Consider the following 22880-nt stretch of genomic DNA (forward strand, 5'->3'; position numbering starts at 1 on the left):
GTATGTGTCATGACACCCAGCTAATTTTTGTTTTTTGGTTTTGTTTTCTTGAGACAGAGTCTCACTCTGTTGCCTTAATTTTTTTTTTTTTTTTTGAGATGGAGTCTCACTTGCCCAGGCTAGAGTGCAGTGGCACAGTCTCGGCTCGCTGCAACCTCTGCCTCCCGGGTTCAAGCAATTGTCCTGCCTCAGCCTCCTGAGTAGCTGGGATTACAGGCCCCTGCCACTGTGCCCAGCTAATTTTTGTATTTTCAGTAGAGATGGGGTTTTACCATCTTGGTCAGGCTGGTCTTGAACTCCTGACCTCATGATCCACCTGCCTCTGCCTCCCAAAGTGCTGGGATTACAGGCATGACCACCGCACCAGGCCTAATTTTTGTATTTTTTTATAGAGATAGAGTTTCACTATGCTGTCTAGGTTGGTTTCGAACTCCTGGACTCCCACCTCAGCCTTCCAAAGTGCTGAGATTACAAGGTGTCAATTCTTGACCATTCTTGATCACGGGGCTTGATCATTAAGTGTGGAATGAATCGTCATTCATTTCACAGCTTTTTGGTCTTTCTTAGACTTCAACGATGCTGCTTCTTCCCCTCTGTCAATTCAAATTCAAACCATGCTTCAACACTTAGCACAAGCTCCATTCCTCCAGTAAACCTTATCAATCAAAACATTCTAAGCAAAGACAGCAGCAAGGTCAAAGGCCCAGGAAATAAAACAAAATAAAGTAAGAAAACTCCCAAGTAGTTCAATGCAACTGGGGCATAAAATTTGAGGGAGACAATGGTTAAAGGAAAGACTGAAAGGATTGACTATGGTCACAATCCTTCAGTAAACATTTATTAAGTACCTACAATGTGCTGGCTATTGAGTATGTACACATGGTCCTCGTTTCCATGTGTGTTTTTGTTTGTTTGTTTGTTTGTTTGTTTGTTTGTTTGAGACAGAGTCTCGCTCTGTCGCCCAGGCTGGAGTGCAGTGGCCGGATCTCAGCTCACTGCAAGCTCCGCCTCCCGGGTTCACGCCATTCTCCTGCCTCAGCCTCCCGAGTAGCTGGGACTACAGGCGCCCGCCACCTCGCCCGGCTAGTTTTTTGTATTTTTTAGTAGAGACGGGGTTTCACCGTGTTAGCCAGGATGGTCTCGATCTCCTGACCTCGTGATCCGCCCGTCTCGGCCTCCCAAAGTGCTGGGATTACAGGCTTGAGCCACCGCGCCCGGCCTCCATGTGTTTACAGTCAAGGGCAAAAACAGACAACTGGGCTGGGCAAGTGGCTCATGCTTATAATCCCAGCGCTTTGGGAGGCTGATACAGGAGGATTGTTTGAAGTTATGAGGTCAGGACCACTACCAAATATTAAAAAATTAGCTGGGCATGGTGGCATATACCTGTAGTCTTAGCTACTTGGGAGGATCACTTGAGCCCAGGTATCCAAAGCTGCAGTGATCTACAACTGCACCGTAGCCTGGGTGACAGTGAGATCCTGTCTATAAAAAAATAGTAATAGGCCGGGCACGGTGGCTCAAGCCTGTAATCCCAGCACTTTGGGAGGCCAAGATGGGCGGATCACGAGGTCAGGAGTTCGAGACCATCCTGGCTAACACGGTGAAACCCCGTCTCTACTAAAAAATACAAAAAAAACTAGCCGGGCGAGGTGGCGGGCGCCTGTAGTCCCGGCTACTCGGGAGGCTGAGGCAGGAGAATGGCGTAAAAACCCGGGAGGCAGAGCTTGCAGTGAGCTGAGATCCGGCCACTGCACTCCAGCCTGGGCGACACAGCGAGACTCCGTCTCAAAAAAAATAAATAAATAAAAAATAAAAAAATAGTAATAAGTTTAAAAATAAAAATGACACAAAAGGAGAGACCATTTGTAATCAGAAATTGTAAAAAAACACTAAAAGGAAAATGGATGATATAAGAGAAACATTTTAGAAAACATATCGGCCAGGCTGGGCGTGGTGGGTCACACCTGTTATCCTAGCACTTGGGGAGACTAAGGTGGGCTGATTGCCTGAGTTCAGAATCCAAGACCAGCCTGGGCAACATGGTGAAACCCTGTCTCTACTAAAATAAAAAAAATTAGCCAGGCGAGGTGGTGTGCACCTTTAGTCCCAGCTACTCGGGAGGCTGAGGCATGATAATTGCTTGAACCCAGGAGGCAGAGGAGGTTGCAGTAAGCTGAGATCTTGCCACTGTACTCCAGCCTGGGTGACAGAGCAAGACTCTGTCCCAAAAAAAAAAAAAAAAAAAAAAAAAAAAAGAAAAGAAAAGAAAAGGGAGGGAGGGAGAAAGAAAGAGAAAACATATCGGCCTGGGCATAGTGGCTCACGCCTGTAATCCCAGCACTTTGGGAGGCAGAGGAGGGCAGATCACTTGAGGACAGGGGTTCAAGACCAGTCTGGCCAACATGGTGGCCTACTCTACTAAAAATGCAAAAATTAGACAGGTGTGGTGGTGTGTGGCTGTAATCCCAGCTACTCTGGAGGCTGAAGCAGGAAAATCACTTGAACATGGGAGGCAGAAGTTGCAGTGAGATGAGATCATGTACCACTGCACTCCAGCCTGGGCAACAAAGCAAGACTCCATCTCAAAAAAAAAAAAGAAAGAAAAGCTGGGCGCGGTGGCTCACGCTTGTAATCCCAGCACTTTGGGAGGCCGAGGCGGATGGATCACGAGGTCAGGAGATTGAGACTATCCTGGCTAACATGGTGAAACCCCGTCTCTACTAAAAATACAAAAAATTAGCCAGGCGTGGTGGCGGGCGCCTGTAGTCCTAGCTACTTGGGAGGCTGAGGCAGGAGAATGGCGTGAACCCGGGAGGCGGAGCTTGCAGTGAGCCGAGATCACGCCACTGCACTCCAGCCTGGGAGACACAGTGAGACTCCGTCTCAAAAAAAAAAAAAAAAAAAAAAAAAAAATTACTAAAAATACAAAAAATTAGACAGGTGTGGTGGCGGGCGTCTGTAGTCCTAGTTACTCAGGAGGCTGAGGCAGGAGAATGGCGTGAACCTGGGAGATGGAGCTTGCAGTGAGCCGAAATCCCACCACTGCACTCCAGCCTGGGTGACAGAGCAAGACTCCATCTCAAAAAAAAAAAAAGCATATCTAAATATGTTTAGAGAACATATTTTAGGCGTTTAGTTAAGACCTGGGCCGGGTGCAATGGCTCAACCCTGTAATCCTAGCACTTTGGGAGGCCAGGGTGGGAGGATCACTTGAGTCCAGGAATTTGAGACCAGCCTGGGCAACATGGTGAAATCCCATCTCTACAAAAAATTAGTCAGGTGTGTGGTGCACGCCTGTGGTCCCAGCTAGCCAGGAAGCTGGGGTGGGAGGATGGCTTGAGTCCACAGGTGATATTTGTGCTGAGAGGTGAAAGACGAAAAGGAGAAAAAGCCAAGAAAGCACATTCCAAATGGAACAAACAGCTTGGGTGAAGTCCCAGAGGCAGGAAAGAACTTAATACAACGAAGGAACTGAAAGAAGGCTGATGTTGCTGGAGCTCAGGGAGCCAAGGGTGGAGTAGCAAGAAAAATGATGGGGACCAGGCGGTGGCTGATGCCTGTAATCCCAGCACTTTGGAAGGCCGAGGCTGGCAGATTCCTTGCACTCAGGAGTTTGAAACCAGCCTGGACGACATGGTGAAAGTCTACACAAAAATACAGAAATTAGCCAGATGTAGTGGTGTGCGTGTGTAGTCCCAATTACTCAGGAGGCTGAGGTGTGATTGCACCACTGTATTCCAGCCTAGGTGACAGTACGAGACCTCGCCCCTCTTCTCTCACAAAAAAGATGGAATAGCTGGGCAAAGTGGCTCACACCTGTAATCACAGCACTTTGGGAGGCTGAGGTGAGCGGATCACTTGAGGTCAGGAGTTTGAGACCAGCCTAGCCAACATGGTGAAACCTCATCTTTACTAAAAATACAAAAATTAGCCAGGCGTGGTGGCGCGCACCTGTAGTCCCAGCTACTCTACTCGGGAGGCTGAGGCAGGAGAATCTCTTGAATCTGGGAGGCAGAGGTTGCAGTGAGCTGAGATCGCGCTGCTGCACTCCAGAGCAAGACTCTGTCTCAAAAAAAAAAAAAAAAAGAAGGATGGGATGGCAAGTGAAGGGCCATATTGATCATGACTTTATGGAAGTTGAAGTTCGTATTTAGTTTTAAGTATAATTGGAAGACACTGATGAGTTTTTAAAAGGAAGTGACATGAGGCCGGGCGCGGTGGCTCAAGCCTGTAATCCCAGCACTTTGGGAGGCCGAGGCGGGTGGATCACGAGGTCAGGAGATCGAGACTATCCTGGCTAACATGGTGAAACCCCGTCTCTACTAAAAATACAAAAAACTAGCCGGGCGTGGTGGCGGGCGCCTGTAGTCTCAGCTACTTGGGAGGCTGAGGCGGGAGAATGGCGTAAACCCGGGAGGCGGAGCTTGCAGTGAGCCGAGATCACGCCACTGCACTCCAGCCTGGGAGACACAGCGAGACTCCGTCTCAAAAAAAAAAAAAAATTAAATTAAATAAAAAAATAAAAAAAATAAAAGGAAGTGACATGATAGAATTTTTGTTTTAGAAAACTAATTCTGGCAGCTGTATGGAAAATGAGTTGAAAATGGACAACACCGCTCTTGTGAAACTTCCTTAAAAAGCTATTGCATAAACTGACCTGCACTGTTTGAAGTCAGAATAGTGATTAGAGGGCAGCATGAGGGGAGATTCTGAAGGTGCAGGAAATGTTCTGCTTATTTTCTGGGAGCTGATTATATGGGTGTGTTTGGTTTGTGAGTATTCAAGCTTTACACTTGGGATATGTAAATTTTTCCTTATGTATATTGTACTTCAATACAAATTTTTACGCCGGGCACGGTGGCTCACCCCTGTAATCCCAGCACTTTGGGAGACTGAGGAGGGCAGATCACTTGTAATAATATAGTAATATAGTAATAGTTGAATTTGGATGATCCTACATTAGGAAATAAAATGAAATATATAACGGTTATTACTAGAATAATTGACAATTTTTTTTTTTTTTTTTTTTTTTTTTTGAGACGGAGTCTTGCTCTGTGCCCCAGGCTGGAGTGCAGTGGCGCGATCTCGGCTCACTGCAAGCTCCGCCTCCCCGGGTTCACGCCATTCTCCTGCCTCAGCCTCCCGAGTAGCTGGGACTACAGGCGCCCGCCACCTCGCCCAGCTAATTTTCTTGTATTTTTAGTAGAGACGGGGTTTCACCGTGTTAGCCAGGATGGTCTCGATCTCCTGACCTCGTGATCCGCCCGTCTCGGCCTCCCAAAGTGCTGGGATTACAGGCTTGAGCAATAATTGACAAAATTTAAAGATGGAATTTGTATACCAGTATTGAATCACGATTAAATTTCCTTAATTTTATAATCGGGCTGTGCTTATGTAAGAGGTAGTTCTTGATCTTAGTAGATACATACCAAAGTATTTAGGGAGATGTGTGATTGGTTTTCAAACGGTTTTGCAAAATAATATGTAAACACATAGGTAAAGATAAAATAAAACTAGGCAAAATAATAACACTAAGTGAATCTCGGTGAAGAGTATATGGGCATTCATTATATTAGTCTTGCAACATTTGTTTTATATTTTTAATATTTTAAAAACAGGCCGGGCGCGGTGGCTCAGGCTTGTAATCCCAGCATTTTGGGAGGCCAAAGTGGGCGGGTCACTGGAGGTCAGGAGTTTGAGCCCAGCTTAGGCAACATGGGGAAACTCCATCTTTAGTAAAAATACAAAAATTAGCCGGGTGTGATGGCACCCGCCTGTGATCCCAGCTCCTCGGGAGGCTGAGGAACGAGAATCACTTGAGCCTGGGAGACGGAGGCTGCAGGGCACAGAGATCGTGCCACTGCACTCCAGCCTGGGCGACAGAGCGAGACTACGCCAAAAATAAATAAACAAAATAAAATTAACTAAATTATTTGAAATTGTCATAAGCTAAGTAACAAGTAAAAACTGGAGAAAAGCCATAACAATAATCCGGGAACAAGATGATGTTATGGGCTAAACCTGGCAGTCAAGACACAGAAAACTGAGTAAATTCAAGGTATGTTTTGGAGGTAGAACTAACAAGGTTAACTGATAAGGTGTAGTAAATAAAGAAAAAGGGGGGAATAACCGTTGTAAACAAACAACCCAACCAAAACGACCAAACTAGCTCGCCCCTTCCCGTTTGGACCCAAGCGAAGGAAGTGAGGAAAACAAAGCAACCGCCTAGCTACCGTCAGGCTTCCGTTCTAGCGGCGCAAAGAGGCCGTAAATCAGAGAAACCCGTTTGGCTCCTCCCCTAAAGGGCTGTCCTTGAGACTGACTGGCCAATGGAAAGCGAGTAGTCGATGGATAATCCAGTAGCTCTGGAGTGGGTGGAGTCCTGAGGAACTGGGGTGGGCTGGACTTGGGCCTGGAGTTCGGCATTTCCGCCCACGTGGGAAGCCATGCCGTGTAGACCCGGCTAGAATCTGAAGTGCGGAAGAGTCCTGGACCCCGAATGATGGGGCCGGCGCCAGCTGGAGAGCAGCTGTGCGGAGCGATTGGAGAGCCAGAGGTGGGTTAAGGCTTCTGGGAGGAACAGAGGCTCCATGTGCGCTCCTTTGGCTGCAGGGTCCGAGATGGCGGGGCCTGACAGCTTGCCGGTGAAGGCCATGCCGGCGGCCCATTTTGGAGGATGCTTCCAGCCTGTGGCACTGAGACAGGGCTTGCTAGGGGAAATGGAACCTGGCAGTATTTGGTTAGAAGCAGTGAAGCCAGTAGAGCCTCTGCTCCCTTCTGGAAATCTGCACCTCAAAGTTGAAGAGACCCACACTTGGGTCGTTTCCTTAACTTGGTCGTCCTTGACGATAAGCGGGATCTTCCTCCCTCCACAGAACTTGGGTCCAGTTCTGTGCTCCCCGCTTTAGCGGAGGGCATACGGTGCCTCTCCCGGAGCGCTCCAGTAAGGCTCTCTGGGGTGAGAGGGATCGTGGAGGGGATGGGCCCACGGCTGTAAGGGAAAAGGTTTGGGATCGTGCACGCTTGCCTTTGAAGCCTGCTCATGGTGTGGGTGTACCAGTTGTGGAACCTCGAGTGAGTAGTGGGACTTCAAGTGTCTTCAAGAATTATTTTGAGGATTTAATGACTGGCTAAATGTATCCTCTGGAGTCCAGTCTGTTCTAGCTCCTTCCATCAGTGAGTACTTAGTATATACTGAGGCAGTCAGGGCTTCCTTGAGGAGATGGAACCTGGCAGGATTTTGGTTGGAGCGAGAATGGAAAAGACATTTGAGAAGTCCCAGGCCTATATCAGCAGAAGAGGAAACTTCCTGAAAATACAAGGGGCTTGGGCATTACTTAGGGCAGGGCCCAGTTAGCTTCTTTTTTTTTTTTTTTTTTTTTTGAGACAGTCTTGCTCTGTTGCCCAGGCTAGAGTGCAGTGGCATGATCTCAGCTCACTTCAGCCTCTGCCTCCTGGATTCAAGTGATTCTCCTGCCTCAGTCTCCCGAGTAGCTGAGATTACAGGCATGTGCCACCACACCCGGCTAATTTTTGTATTTTTAATAGCGACAGGGTTTCCCCATGTTGGCCAGGCTGGTTTCGAACTCCTGACTTCACCTGATCCGCCCACCTCAGCCTCCCAAAGTGCTGGGATTACAGGCATTAGCCACCGTGTCCGACCTGGGCCCAGTCAGCTTCTGTCCCTACCAATTCAACAGAGCTCCATGCTTGTGGAGTCAGGTAGACACAAGAGCTCTTAAGGAATTTTCGGTTCAGCACTCAGTAATGTTCCTTGAAGTAACGATTCTCCTGAGTTTTACAAAATCTGACTCCTATTCGAAAGAGGGACAGAGCAGGTGAAGCCTTTACCCACAACCTGTCATGGTGGCACTTTAGGCAGCAGATGCTAGATACCTATTACCTCACAATGGCTTCTCCCTCACTGGTCACAGGTGATGGAACCAGCCCTGGAAGGCACAGGCAAAGAGGGAAAGAAGACATCCTCCAGGAAGCGTACATTGGCTGAGCCTCCAGCGAAGGGCCTCCTGCAGCCAGTGAAGCTCAGCCGGGCAGAACTGTACAAGGAGCCTACCAATGAGGAGCTTAATCACCTTCGGGAGACTGAGATCTTGTTCCACTCCAGCTTGCTTCGTTTACAGGTACTGTTGAGTGTCTGGGGCTTTTGTTCAAGGGGTATACCTGGGACCCTGAGGCTGATGGACTGTTTTCTACCCTCTCTTACAGGTAGAGGAGCTACTAAAGGAAGTAAGGCTGTCAGAGAAGAAGAAGGATCGGATTGATGCCTTCCTACGGGAGGTCAACCAGCGGGTTGTGAGGGTGCCCTCAGTCCCTGAGACAGAGGTAAGCAAATGGCCTGGGGAACTGAGAAGCACAAGAGACCTCCAGTGGGGGTGTATCAAACAGGGGCCTTGCTGTTACTCTCTTTAAGGGTTGGGGTGCAGAGAGCTCATTCTCACAGCAAGGAAGCTTAGCTGGGAGCGTGGTCATTTGTGTATTCATTCAGCAAGTACATGCCTTGCAGTATTTGTGTTCTTAGGATATATCAGTAAATAGCCTATGTTCTAATGTTGAGGTTATAGTTAACAGATAAGCATGACAGGTCAACTCTATGGTAATGTTAGAATGTGGTAAACACTGGAAAAAGGAAAAAGTAGGACAAGCAATGTAAGGGGATTGGGAGTATTAGAGGATGGGAGTGGTTTACAAATTTAAGTGGGGTGTTCACAAAGTAGGCCTTATTGAAGTAACATTTGTGTAAAGACTTGAAGTAGGTGAGTCAGCTATATAGATATCTAAGGGAATGAAAGCATTCCAGGAAGGGGGAACAGCCAGTACAAAAGCGCAAAGGCAGGATTGTTCCAGGTACATTCCTTGGAATGAATGAGGAAGATAGAAGGAGATGAGTTCAGAAAGGTGATGGGGAAAGGTAGCATATCATGCACGGCATTGTGTCCCAAAATAAGGAGTTTGGCTATTGCTCTGGGTGAGATGGGGAGCCACTGCTGGGTTTTATTTTGCAGAGCACTGATGCCCTCTGATGTTTAAAAATTCACTTTTTTTTTTTTTTTGAGACAAAGTCTGGCTCTTTTCCACCAGGCTGGAGTGCAATGGTGCAATCTCGGTTCACTGTAGCCTCTGCCTCTCCTGTTTAAGCGATTCTTCTGCCTCAGCCTCCTGAGTAGCTGGGATTACCATACCCAGCTAATTTTTTTTTGTATTTTCAGTAGAGATGGGGTTTCACCATGTTGGCCAGGCTGATCTTGAACTCCTGACCTCAGGTAATCTGCTCACCTCGGCCTCCCAAAGTGCTGGGATTATAGGTGTGAGCCACCCCACCTGGCCTAAAAAGTTCACTTTTCCAGCCTTAAAAAGTTTAGTTTTAGAAAAATTTACGCCGGGCGCGGTGGCTCACGCCTGTAATCCCAGCACTTTGGGAGGCCGAGGCGGGCGGATCACAAGGTCAGGAGATCGAGACCACGGTGAAACCCCGTCTCTACTAAAAATACAAAAAATTAGCCGGGCGCGGTTGTGGGCGCCTGTAGTCCCAGCTACTCGGGAGGCTGAGGCAGGAGAATGGCGTGAACCCGGGAGGCGGAGCTTGCAGTGAGCCGAGATCGCGCCACTGCACTCCAGCCTGGGCGACGGAGCGAGACTCCGTCTCAAAAAAAAAAAAAAAAAAAAAAGAAAAATTTACTCCAGCTGTTGTGTCAAAAGTGGAATGGAGATGGACAACGATGAGATTAGGGAGACCAGTTAGGAACTAATCTAGGCACTAAGAAATGATGGCTCCTCAAACTAGGGAGGAAAGTAAAGAAGTGATCCTTTTTTTTTTTTAATTTTTTTCTCTCTCTGTTTTAAAAAATTTTCTATTTAGAGAAGTGATCCATTTCTGAATACATTTTGGTAGTAAAATGGGTATTCTTAACAGAGATAAGTTAAGGTGATTTAAGTGGTTTTGGCTTGAGAAACTCATATAGAGTTGTCTTAGCAAGGAAGACATAGTTATGGGAAGATTGGGAGTTTGGTTTCAAACATACCGATGTGTTAAGATGTCTTCTAGACATACAGGGTACATTGTGAGGAAGGCAGTTGAATCAGTATGTGTCCCTGTCTCTGCCCCCACAGCTCACTGACCAGGCATGGCTCCCAGCTGGGGTTCGAGTGCCCCTCCACCAAGTGCCCTATGCCGTGAAGGGCTGTTTCCGCTTCCTGCCCCCAGCCCAGGTTACTGTTGTGGGCAGCTACCTTCTGGGCACCTGCATCCGGCCAGACATCAATGTGGATGTGGCACTGACCATGCCCAGGGTAAGGTCCAGGGTTTAGGGAATAGAGGCCCACCACCTGACTACCTACAAATCCTGGATCCCTCTTTCTTATCTGCTGCTTGCCAGGGGATTGAAGCCTGAATTCTAAATCAGAAGAGCAGACCATTGCAAGCATCCTGAAGGCAGCTTAGATCCCTTGGGCCAGTTGCTGTCCTTTGGGAACTTTGCCCTCCTGATATGAGAACTGGGCATAGTGTTACTAACTGTGGCTCAGGCACTTCTGTCAGCAGAGGAGCCCTGGTACTCTCACCTTGGCTTCACCTTGGCCCACAGCTCCACAAGCACTTATATGCCTGGCCTTCTCTTCTCCCCTGGCCCCTCCAGGAAATCCTACAGGACAAGGATGGGCTGAACCAGCGCTACTTCCGCAAGCGTGCCCTCTACCTGGCCCACTTGGCTCACCACCTGGCCCAGGACCCCCTCTTTGGCAGTGTTTGCTTCTCCTACACAAATGGCTGCCACCTGAAACCCTCACTGTTGCTGCGGCCGCGTGGTGAGAGGCACACATTGGGCTGAGGGCATAGCATGGGGTGGTAAATCTGGAGGAGGGGGCACAGAGGCCTCAAGTATGGGGGGACAGGATGGGGAGCCTTCTGACTCCAAGGGCTCCTGCAGAGTCTCAGCACCTGCTGTCTCTGCCAGGGAAGGATGAGCGCCTGGTCACTGTACGTCTGCATCCGTGCCCTCCGCCTGATTTCTTCCGCCCGTGCCGCTTGCTGCCAACCAAGAACAATGTGCGCTCTGCCTGGTACCGAGGGCAGAGTCCTGCAGGGGATGGTGAGCAGGCCCTGGTGTTGAGGTGGAGCTGGAGGGAAGAGATGTGGGGGACTTTTCCTCTCATGGCTTCCCTTTTCATCCCACAGGTAGCCCAGAGCCCCCTACCCCCCACTACAATACATGGGTCCTTCAGGATACAGCTCTCGAGTCCCATTTGCAGCTCCTGTCAACCATGCTGGGTTCAGCCCAGGGTCTGAAGGATGGCGTGGCACTTCTGAAGGTCTGGCTGCGGCAGCGGGAGCTGGACAAGGTGAGTTGGGGGTAGCCCAGCCTCCCTACCTGAGTGCCTGTGTGATGGGTAGGCTCTGACTTCAGGCCTCTCCCTCTGTCTCTTTCAGGGCCAGGGTGGGTTTACTGGGTTCCTTGTCTCCATGCTGGTTGTCTTCCTTGTGTCTACACACAAGATCCATACCACCATGAGTGGCTACCAGGTCCTGAGACGCGTCTTGCAGTTTCTGGGTGAGGCAACTAGGTGGGGAAAGGCCGGGGTTCTGCTCCTTTTGGGAATCCTCATCTTAGCAGGGGTCTTTTGGTTTTTTGCCATCAGACAAATGAGAAAACTGAATCAGCTGAGGGAGGGTGTCATTAGGACTGGGTCCCCAGAAGGGATACCTTCTAATACACTTGTGGTTCACTTCAGCCACTACAGACCTGACAGTCAACGGGATCAGTTTATGTCTCAGCTCAGATCCGTCTTTGGTAAGTTGGAGAAGGGCCAGGTCTGTGCCAGGAGGCCTGCAAGTGAGGTGCCAATCCTGACCTGCTTCTCTCTACATCCCCCAAGCCGGCCCTGGCTGACTTCCACCAGGCCTTCTCCGTTGTCTTCCTGGACTCCTCAGGCCGTCTCAACCTCTGTGCTGATGTCACTGCCTCTACTTACCACCAGGTACCAATGGGCCCCCAGTCTGTGTTCCCCTGATGTCCCAGCCCAGACTCTGTCCCTTTTGTGAGTACCAGAACCCCAGAAACTCCTGTTCAAAGAGCTAAGTTTAGGGCATGTCTCCTGGTCTAAGCCCTTGGATCAATGAAGGGCACAGGGATGGTCCCTTCTGTGGCTCCAGGTACAGTATGAGGCACGGCTGTCTATGACGTTGCTGGACAGCAGAGCTGACGACGGGTTCCAGCTGCTGTTGATGACTCCCAAACCCATGATCCGGGCTTTCGACCACGTCCTGCAGTGAGTTTAGGGGTGACAGGGTATGTTGGCGGGTCCTGTCTCTTTGGGGCTACAGAGGTGGGGCAAACGTCTTCAGACAGGTGCTCAGATCATTCAGGGAGTAGGTGGTACTAGGGACCAGCAACCTGATTACTCCTCTTTGGCCCTCTGTACCCCTCCAGTCTCCATCCACTGAGTCGCCTGCAGGCAGCGTGCCACCGGCTGAAGCTCTGGCCAGAGCTGCAGGACAATGGGGGGGACTATGTCTCAGCTGCTTTGGGCCCCCTGACCACCCTCCTGGAGCAGGGCTTGGGGACTCGGCTGAAGCTCCTGGCTCACTCTCGACCTCCAGTCCCAGAGGTGAGGTGGTGTAGGTTGGGGAGTTTGGGTCTGAGTTGGGCTGGATCCAGGGTCCTCCCAAGAGACACAAAGGACATGCCATTCCTCTAGCAAGGCATTTCTACCTAGCTAGAAAGTAGGTTTCTAGGCCAGGCTGGAGGATGGGAGGACTGAGCTCAGCCTTTTGAAATCTTGCAGTGGGGCATCAGCCAAGATCCACCAAAGCACAAAGACTCTGGGTCCCTGACCCTGGGACTCCTCCTCCGGCCTGAGGGACTGACCAGTGTCCTTGAGCTGGGTCCAGAGGCAGACCAGCCTGAGGTGAGGGACCCCGGCATGTACACTGGAAGGAGTGGGGCGGCTCTTCCCTGTGGCACCTGGACCAAAGCTTGTCAGGGAGGGTCCGCAGAGCCCTTCCTTCCCCAGTTCTACTACCACCCTTGCCTCCTCAGGCTGCTAAATTCCGCCAGTTCTGGGGATTCCGCTCGGAGCTTCGGCGTTTCCAGGATGGAGCCATTCGGGAAGCTGTGGTCTGGGAGGCAGCCTCTATGTCCCAGAAGCGCCTTATTCCCCACCAGGTGGTCACCCACCTCTTGGCACTGTGAGTGTTGGCATCTGGATTCCAGGAGGCAGTATGGGCTGGGGAGCCTTTTCAGGGGTCTGGCCCAGGCAGTTGAGCAAGAACATAGCCCCGAATTTTCTCACTGTGTCTGTGCCTCTTTTTCAGCCATACCGACATCCCAGAAACCTGTGTCCACTATGTGGGGGGCCCCCTGGATGCACTTATCCAAGGCCTGAAACAGGTAAGGGTCTTGGGGTCAAGGCTAGTGATTGTAGAGTCTGTGGAGAGAGAGTTCTTTCCGCCTCAGCCAGCTTGCACTTCCTGGCGTGTCCAGCAGGCGGCGGTGCTGGCTCTGCTGCAGCCTGAGCTGGGGCAGAATCCAGGTGAAGCTGGCCTTCTGTAGAGTCCAACCTCCTGACCGTCTTCTCCCTCTCAGACCTCCAGCACAGGCGAGGAGGCCCTGGCAGTGGCGGTATGTTGCTACGACGACCTCAGTCGCCTACTGTGGGGGCTAGAGGGTCTCCCACTGACCGTGTCTGCTGTTCAGGGAGCTCACCCAGTGCTGCGCTACACAGAGGTGAGGTGCAACGGTGCAGGTGACCTTTCTGCTTAGTAACCCCACCTCTGCTCCAGTCACCCAGTACTCCCTGCTTCTAACTCCTGACTCTGGGCACTCCCTCCCAGTCCCAGGCCCCTTCCTCAGCCCCCCTTCTTCCACAGGTGTTCCCACCAACTCCAGTCCGACCAGCCTCCTCCTTCTATGAGCCTCTGCAGGAGCGGTCCTCGCTGCTGCCCCGGCTCGATAAGCCCTGTCCAGCATATGTAGAGCCCATGACCGGTAAGAGGGCCCTTGGGAGGGAGTAGGAGGGATAGTTCCAGCTCCAGGCCACAGTATGAGACCTCTGACTCCTCTTCTCCATCAGTGGTCTGTCACCTGGAGGGCAGTGGCCAGTGGCCACAGGACGCTGAGGCCGTGCAGCGGGTCCGAGCTGCCTTCCAGCTGCGCCTGGCAGAGCTGTTGACACAACAGCATGGTCTGCAGTGCCGTGCCACTGCCACACACACGGATGTCCTCAAGGTTAGGCTGGTGCAGGCAGATATGTCCCCGGCGGGGGGGGGGGGGGGCCAGGGATGTCAGGGCATGGAAGAAGACACCCCTGTGGGTGCCACGCTGGGGAACAGGGCTGCAGGCTTCAGAGTACTCCCGGGGTCCTGGGCCGACACATCCTTCTCTTTCCGTACCTTCTTCCAACAGGATGGATTTGTGTTTCGGATTCGCGTAGCCTATCAGCGGGAGCCCCAGATCCTGAAGGAGGTGCAGAGCCCAGAGGGGATGATCTCACTGAGGGACACACCTGCCTCCCTCCACCTTGAGAGAGACACAAGGCAGTTGCCACTGCTCACTAGTGCCCTGCACGGGTAAGGCCACTGACACAGCTTCTTCCTGTCTGTGGGCCCCTCCTGCCCCCATTCTCCTCGCCTAGCCACCTGTCTCTCTGGGGGCCAGATGGTATCATAGTTAGGGGTATGAGTTCTGGAGTCCGGCAGGTTCTGGTATCCTGGCTCTGCCACTTACTGACTGTGACCCTATGGTCAGGTTTTCCTCTTTGGTCCCTATGTTCCTCATCTTTAAAATGGAAATAACACTAGGATCAACTTCTTGGAGCGTTTGTTAAGAGAACATGAGATTACACATGTAACCTATTATCACTGAGGCTGGCCTTGGGTAGGGCTGGATGAACAGTGGCGGTGGCGGGGTGGGGCCCTGGGTGCCTGAGTCTCGCTGACACTCGCCTCCTCTACCCAGACTGCAGCAGCAGCACCCAGCCTTCTCTGGTGTGGCACGGCTGGCCAAGCGGTGGGTGCGTGCCCAGCTTCTTGGTGAGGATTTCACTGATGAGAGCCTGGATCTGGTGGCCGCTGCCCTTTTCCTGCACCCTGAGCCCTTCACCCCTCCCAGGTGATTCTCTCCACTTTTTCCCTAGCTGAGAAGTTCCCTTGGGGCCAGCTATCATCCTTCGTGCTGCACCCTAAGTTTACATGGGAATGGGTTGTTGAGCAAGTGGCGGAAGGGGTTCTAAGATGCCCTGCACCCCCCAGTCCACACCAGGGGGTCTGAGCTCCGTAGCCTGAGGGAAGCCTGGGGATATGTGGCTGGGCCCCGGATTCTTTACTTACTCCAGCCCTTTAGTTCCCCCCAGGTTGGCTTCCTTCGATTCCTTTACTTGGTATCAACGTTTGATTGGAAGAATAACCCCCTCATTGTCAACCTCAACAATGAGCTCACTGGTAAGTGGCAGAACAGGGATCAGACTGCTGGAAGAACTGCCTTTATGGATTGCAGGCAAGGGTTTCCCTGACAGTGTTAGGTTTTCTCTGTGCCTCCCCAGCCCCAGATGTCTAAGCCTAACATGAAGAAGAGGTCCAGGTGAACAGCCTACCCATTATGACATGATTTGCTCTTAACTGTCACAGACAGAATGGTAGGGTGGTAAGCAAGCTACCCATTGGGGGACTGTGGAAGGAAGAGGAGAATAGAAGGGGAATCCTGAATGCCAGGTGAGCAGTATTAGGGCACAGAGCTAGGAAGTGTAGTATAGATACTCAGACCTCTTGGTGGGAGTGGGAATGGTGATTTCTGGTTGTAACATGAGGCACTCCTGGTCTCTGCGGAGAGCAGGGTGTCAGGTTCCTAATTCTCCAGGTGTGTGGAAGCCCATAGTGGGAGGGGGCCAGGGGCAAGACTCAGCTTGTGCAGGCCCGGAAACCAGACTGGGGGTGCCAAGCAGTGGAAAATTCTGCCTCTGGGCTGAGGTTGGGAGATTAATGCCCCACCCAGTTGAGGCAAATGCAATGTCCCTTTCGTCACCTTTGCCACTTGTTGGTGGGGGGTGTTGAAAAATACCTCTGATGAGCAGCTGTTAGGGGCACCGTAGGAAGACCCGGGGCAGTAGAGGGTGTCTTACAGGGAGGAGCAGGCTGACCCAGGATCCATTCTTGTCTCTAGTGGAGGAGCAGGTGGAGATCCGCAGTGGCTTCCTGGCAGCTCGGACACAACTTCCCGTCATGGTCATTGTTACCCCCCAAGACCGAAAGCACTCTGTGTGGACACAGGATGGACCCTCAGCCCAGGTTCAACCCCATACCTGCCCCCTAATGCGTGGTTTTCTTCCCAAGGAAAAAGCAGGCCCAGCCTGAGCTGGGAGAGACCCACTGTCAGTTCCAGTCTGATGTGTCTGTACCCTGCAGATCCTGCAGCAGCTTGTGGTCCTGGCAGCTGAAGCCCTGCCCATGTTAGAGAAGCAGCTCATGGATCCCCGGGGGCCTGGGGACATCAGGGTAAGCTTCTGACCAGCAGTGACTCCAGGGCCTCTGGGGATTCTGTCTTTGGAAGTTCAGCGTTCGGGGATCTCACAGGAGGCCAGGTCCCCTTGTTTGGGGAGACTGAACAGAGGAGGTGTTGAAGCTGCTGTGGTGCCTGGGGTGGCAGCCTGGGGAACCTGGGTTCCATCTGGGTCTCCTGTTTCTAGCCTGTGCTCCTCCTGCCAGGCTATGCAATAGCTGCTTCCTCTGTGGGTCTTGGTGTTTCAGTCTTCAGATGGGCAGGTGGGCCCATAGTGGGTGGTCAGATGAAAGGGAAGGAGGAGGAAACCAAGGTGGGCATATGGAGAGGTTTGTGGTTCAGTTCCTCAGTCAAGGAGGTCCTGCTGACCCCTCCTTCTCCCCTTCCTTAGACAGTGTTCCGGCCACCCTTGGACATTTACGATGTGCTGATTCGCCTGTCTCCTCGCCATATCCCACGGCACCGCCAGGCCGTGGACTCGCCAGCTGCCTCCTTCTGCCGAGGCCTGCTCAGCCAGCCGGGGCCCTCATCCCTGATGCCCGTGCTGGGCTACGATCCTCCTCAGCTCTATCTGATGCAGCTCAGGGTTGGTCCTAAACAACTGAATGACCCTGGGGAGGGGACTTCCAGGTGAAGCCGAGGCTATGGAGGAACTCTTAAGTGCCTGCCTATAATCTTCTCTGTTCTCTCCCTTTCTAGGAGGCCTTTGGGGATCTGGCCCTTTTCTTCTATGACCAGCATGGTGGAGAGGTGATTGGTGTCCTCTGGAAGCCCACCAGTTTCCAGCCCCAACCCTTCAAGGTGTGCTGGCTGGTGACAGCCGTGTTCCTGAGTGTGTGCATGTGGTTCTGTGTGGGTATGCATGTCTGTGTGTAGTCTGTTCTATGGGCAAACCTGTGTCAGGTGTGGAGTGCATGGGCTTGTGTTTCTATCCGCACCACCCCCACTCTGCACCCAGCCTGGTGTCTCTGGGTGTGCCGTTGTGACCCCCAATCCGCATCTCTTCTCTGATTTCCCCAGGCCTCCAGCACAAAGGGGCGCATGGTGATGTCTCGAGGTGGGGAGCTGGTAATGGTGCCCAATGTAGAAGCAATCCTGGAGGACTTTGCTGTGCTGGGTGAAGGCCTGGTGCAGACTGTGGAGGCCCGAAGTGAGAGGTGGACTGTGTGATCCCAGCCCTGGAGCAAGCTGTAGGTGGACAGCAGGACATTCGACCTCTAGAGCATGGTGTCAGTGGGATGACCTCCACCCTCCTTGGACATGAATCCTCCATGGAGGGCCTGCTGGCTGAACATGCTGAATCATCTCCAACAAAGCCCAGCCCCAACTTTCTGATGCTCCAGCTTTGGGGCAGGGGCATGGTGGCCCGTGTAGTCTCCTGGTCCTGACCATCCCAGAAGAGGAGTGGGAGTCGGCTCAGGAACTGAACCCAGGAGATCCATCCAGCTATTAGCCCTGGGCCTGGACCTTCCCCAATTTCCCACTCCTTTCTTAGTCTTCTTCCAGAAACAGAGAAGGAGATGTGTGCCTGGGAGAGGCTCTGTCTCCTTCCTACTGCCAGGACCTGTGCCTAGACTTAGCATGTCCTTCAAAGAGTCACATCACCAATGCTGAGCAGTGGAAAGGGGCTATATGTGTTTGAATAGACCACACTGAAGGAGCACAATGCCCTCCTGTGTTGATGCCACTTCCCAGGGTGGAGACAGTGGAAAAGAACTGAGGACAAGAAAGGGTTGGGTAGGTCAAGGGGTCGGGGGACTGGTAGTCCCCCAGTCTTGGAGAGGTGCAAAAAGCACTGGGTGCTACCCGCTGGCTGCATCTGCCCTTGCTGTTTGTCCGTTCATGTCACAAACTACCACTACTACCTACCTGCAGTGGGGTTGCAGAGATGGGGGAGACTCAAGTCTTGCTCCCTAGGAGCTACCAGGGCCCAAGGAAGAGAATGCTGCCTCCTTTCAGTCTAGTCTACACCCCCTTTCTGGCGGCCTCTCCACTTCCTGTAATTCTGGCTATTTTTCTAGACTCAGCTCAAATAGTGCCCCTCCTTAAGCCCATCCCTCGCCCCCAGCCTGAGGTGATCTTTCCTGAACTGTTAGAGCAGTTACTGTCTGTTCAATTCACTTGGCAGGCACACACAGTGGCATAAATTCTATTGTTTTGAACGCCGATTTAAAATTAAATTGCAGCTGGGCATGGTGGCTCAGTTTGTAATCCCAACACTTAGGGAGTCGGGAGAATCACTTGAGCTCAGGAGTTCTAGACCAGTCTGGGCAACAGCGAGACCCCATCTCTTTTAAATAAAAAGTTAAATTGCTTAATTTCCCTGTATTCCTGGCCTGTCTGCCCCTTTCACATAATTTTAACCTGGTTTCCTGGATGTAAACTCATTGAGGGCAAGGAATATGTTTGAACATAGATTTTTTCGTGTCCTTCCTAGCACCTATTACAGTGCTTTGCTCAGGGACCATCCAGCACAGGCAGATGGAGGGCAGAGAAGCCCACTGGAAGATTGCAAAGTAAAGGGAATCCATTTGTGAACTCTGCCTGGAACAAGTGGGTGGTGATGGTGAAAGAGAAAGCCTAAGAGATTATAGAGTTGACATTTATTGAGTGCCTAATAGGTGCCAGGCGGGTTTAGGTGGTGGTGTCCGTATCTTATGTGCGGAAACTTGGTCATACAGTCTTACGAGCTGTAGGGAGTAGGTACTTTTATTTACCTTCATTTTCTGAGTGAGAGCACAGGCTCAGCGCAGGGGCCCGTTGTGGAGGAACTTTGATGCCTGGCTAGAAAGCTCCATCCTCAAGATGAGAAGCTGCGTGTGGGAACTCTGGCCTCCAATTCTGTCTCAACTGTTGGTCTTTGTGAATCACTGCTTGCCTCTACTGTCACTGCCATGGAGCAGCTCAGCCCAGGGTTGAAATTAGAATAGGGAGGGAATAAATTGGCTGGCCATGTGAGCTGGAGTCCACATCTCTCCCTCTGCTATTTATTCATGAGCTTCAAGCATCAAGGTGCCAGGCTTTATTTTCAGGGAGTGAAATGTAATCCCATCCCTTGTGGAGCCCCATGGTCCATGGTCACCCTTGGCTCTTCCTCTTGCCTCCCTTGGTCCTTTGGACTATTTGTCCACAGTCCCTCCATGGGCTCCTGGGAGGGCCAGGGTTTGCTGGAAGCCTAGCAGGAAGCCTTATGTGTGAGCAAGTGTACACAGGATAATGGGTAAGCATCCTCATGGATATGCCTGCCTTGGCGGGTCTCTGCCTTTAACTTTGTAGAGTTTAACTTTAAACTCTGCCTTTAACTTCGGCAGATCACCTGTTTCATGCCCAGGTGAGTTGCCTGTAGCTTTAGGCCCCTCACAAACCCAGCTCTGGATTATCCCCATGGGGAAAGGGGTGGATTCTGCCCCCAGGCAGGACTATAGCAGGTGGTTCTAAGAGGCGCAGTTACCAGTCCCAATGGGAAATGAGCTCTGGCCCTGCCACTTCATATGGCCCTGTGCAAATCACTTACCTTTGCTGGATTCAGTCTTCCAACCCATAGAATAGGTATGGTAATGACTTTGTCAGCTGACCAATGCCCAATGTGGCAAGGAAAGAGGGCTGGGAATTTATAACCCCAAGGTGCTGCACCATACCTTCCTGTTCTCCCTGCTGCAGTTCCACTGGGGAGGTGGGTGGACAGGAAGCCCCAGGTCCAATTTCTTTTTTTCTTTCTTTCTTTCTTTTTTTTTTTTTTTTGAGACTGAGTTTCACTCTTGTCCAGGCTGGAGTGCAATGGCACGGTCTTGGCTCACTGCAACCTCTGCCTCCTAGGTTAAGTGATTCTCCTGCCTCAGTCTCCCAAGTAGCTGGGATTATAGGCGCCTGCCACCACATCCTGCTAATTTTTTGTATTTTTAGCAGAGATGGGGTTTCACCATGTTGGCCAGGCTGGTCCTGAACTCCTGACCTCAGGTGATCCACCTACCTCAGGCTCCCAAAGTGTTGGAATTACAGGTGTAAGCCACTGTTCCCGGCCCTAATTTCAGTCCCTCACAGTTGCAGCTCCAATCTGTTTTCCTCAGGTTTTCTCTGGAAAACAGGTGAGCAAGCTAGTGTTCAAGGTGACTGCCCTAGGCTCCTTTGCCCAGCCCAGGATGACTCTTGTCTAATCACTGAGGCCCCGGCTCCAGAGTAGGGAGGTGCTCAGGCTTTAGCTGAAAGGCCAGGACAGCAGGGGAGGGTGGAGATGGGCGGTCAGGAGCTGGAACCCCAGGGGAAGGGAAGGAGAAAAACCTAGCAGAAAGCGTTATGTGTGAGCAAGTGTACACAGGATAATGGTTAAGCACCCTCATGGATGTGCCTGCCTTGGTGGGTCTCTGCCTTTAACTTTGCAGGTGGACTGAGACAGAGTGGATCTTAAGTATGGCATGATTTGTCTGTTCTGTGTGTGGTGCATGTGCACCCGTCTGTATGTGCTAGTCTGTGTGTGTCGGTATTCACCTCCAGCTCTGGTTTGCTGCAAAAGGGGATCTCTGTTCTGTTTTTTAGAGGGCAGGTTAGAAAAAGCTCTCAAGTTGGAGGCAGGGACCCTGGATTTCTTTCCCCTGGCTTTAAATAAAGCTTTGGGGTTTTGCTTTTCCCAGGTTTTTGTTTTGTTTTGTTTTGTTTTTGTTTTTTTAAGAGACTGGGGGTCTCACTATGTTGCCCAGGCTGGTCTCAAACTCCTGGACTCAAGTGATCCTCCCATCTTGGCCTCCCAAAGTGCTGGGATACAGAGTTTCCCCATGTTCTGACTGGCCTAAGCCTCTCTACGTAGTTCCATTTAGTGAACTCAACAAGGATCCTCCTTTCTGGCTATGGCATCTGACAATCTCCTCTACCCCAGAATCCTGTTAGCTGAAGAGCCTATTTTCCTCTGCCCAGCTCCATACTTTGGGGGAAAAAAGCAAAACCCCCAAACCTAAGGGGTCCATACAGCACGTTACAGTCACTGAGATCCTCAGGGCTTCTCAGTCCCTGACCTCTTAAGTCAGATTTGGGCGAGCCAGCCCCCCTCTCCTAAGTTTACATGTAACCCCCAGCATCCGGTACTTGCTTTATGAGTCACAGATTAATCCAGGTGAGTGATAAGGGCGAGGGGAAGCCTGGGGCACGTGAGTCACCCCTACCCTTCACAGGAAAGGCCAATGTGCTCATCTACCCCTGAGAGGGAGAAGGAGGCATCTCACACTGCTCCAGGGAACCAAGGAGGACCAAGAAGAAGGGCGTTTCAAACCAGAGGGAGACTTCCTCTTCTACTTCAGAAATGAGTGGGGAGGATAATTTTCTGGTTTATATAAGGCCAAGAGGTGTAGGAACTTGTCTAGGGTCACACAGGAACTTGGGGGGTACAGCTACTGAGAATCTAGGTGTCCTGGCTCCAGGCAAGCCACCTGTTTGAACCTGGCTTTTCTGGGGCCAAGGGTGGAGTGTGGAGGAAGAAAGGACTAGAGAGGCCTGAGCTGCAGACCTCTGCAGTGGGGTAGGGGAGGAGGGAAAAGCCAGGAGCCTCACCTGTTGTGGGCCATTTGCCAGCCTAACCCCCTCTCCTTCTGCCCAAGGTTTTTTTTTGTTTGTTTTTTGTTTTTGTTTGTTTGGTTTTTTTTTGAGACGGAGTCTTGGTCTGTCGCCCAGGCTGGAATGCAGTGGCATGATCTCTGCTCACTGCAAGCTCCACCTCCCGGGTTCACGCCATTCTCCTGCCTCAGCCTCCCGAGTAGCTGGGACTACAGGCGCCCGCCACTGCGCCCGGCTAATTTTTTCTATTTTTAGTGGAGACGGGGTTTCACCATGGTCTCGATCTCCTGACCTTGTGATCCACCCACCTCGGCCTCCCAAAGTGCTGGGATTACAGGCGTGAGCCACCGCGCCCGGCCTGTTTTGTTTTTTTTTGAGATGCCCAGGCTGGAGTGCAGTGGCCCGATCTCGGCTCACTGCAACCTCCACCTCCCAGGTTCAAGCGATTCCCCTGCCTCAGTCTCCCAAGTAGCTGGGATTACAGGCATCCGCCATCATGCCTGGCTAATTTTTTGTAGGTTTGTAGAGACGGGAGGGGTTTTACCATGTTGCCCAGGCCGGTCTCAAACTCCTGACCTCAGGTGATCCACCTACCTCAGCTTCCCAAAGTACTAGGATTACAGGTGTGAGCCACTGCGCCCGGCCTGCCCAAGGCTTTTGAATGCAGCTTTTATCAGCAGCCCAGAGTAGCAGGGTGAAGGATATGGGGAGTGGGGTTGTGCCAGGAGAGAGGGAGTATGAACATTCTGGTCAACCTCAGCTCAAGCCTAAATCTCCTCTGTTCCCTGGCTTGGGAGCTCAAAAGCAGGACCCAGCTCTCCTCTATTCTCC

At 51.6% G+C, this 22880-nt stretch overlaps 1 protein-coding gene across 1 annotated transcript; it reads left to right on the plus strand.

The window, feature by feature from the left end:
- The first annotated feature begins 6424 nt into the window (after positions 1-6424).
- On the plus strand, positions 6425-18826 carry NOL6 (nucleolar protein 6). The gene is made up of 26 exons (XM_005581512.4): positions 6425-6559; positions 7938-8144; positions 8230-8346; positions 10132-10311; positions 10656-10824; positions 10974-11108; positions 11195-11358; positions 11447-11567; positions 11749-11807; positions 11893-11994; positions 12170-12285; positions 12447-12624; positions 12802-12924; positions 13056-13204; positions 13331-13406; positions 13602-13742; positions 13886-14003; positions 14089-14243; positions 14421-14584; positions 14973-15125; positions 15357-15454; positions 16173-16297; positions 16415-16504; positions 16900-17094; positions 17208-17309; positions 17529-18826. The coding sequence occupies exons 1-26, from the start codon at positions 6503-6505 to the stop codon at positions 17676-17678; spliced, it is 3444 nt and encodes a 1147-aa protein (XP_005581569.3). The 5' UTR covers positions 6425-6502; the 3' UTR covers positions 17679-18826.
- Positions 18827-22880: the final 4054 nt, after the last annotated feature.

Source organism: Macaca fascicularis, chromosome 15 (genome assembly GCF_037993035.2).
Source record: "Macaca fascicularis isolate 582-1 chromosome 15, T2T-MFA8v1.1".
In the NCBI taxonomy this organism is placed as follows: Eukaryota; Metazoa; Chordata; class Mammalia; order Primates; family Cercopithecidae; genus Macaca; species Macaca fascicularis.

What these genes read in the sequence shown, in the direction of transcription:
- NOL6 (XM_005581512.4), top strand. Translation starts at nt 6,503, where the DNA reads ATGATGGGGCCGGCGCCAGCTGGAGAGCAGCTGTGCGGAGCGATTGGA. An exon ending in ACTGTTGCTGCGGCCGCGTG is followed by an intron (nt 10,825 to 10,973) that starts GTGAGAGGCACA and finishes TGTCTCTGCCAG; the next exon opens with GGAAGGATGAGCGCCTGGTC. An exon ending in TCTATCTGATGCAGCTCAGG is followed by an intron (nt 17,095 to 17,207) that starts GTTGGTCCTAAA and finishes CTCCCTTTCTAG; the next exon opens with GAGGCCTTTGGGGATCTGGC.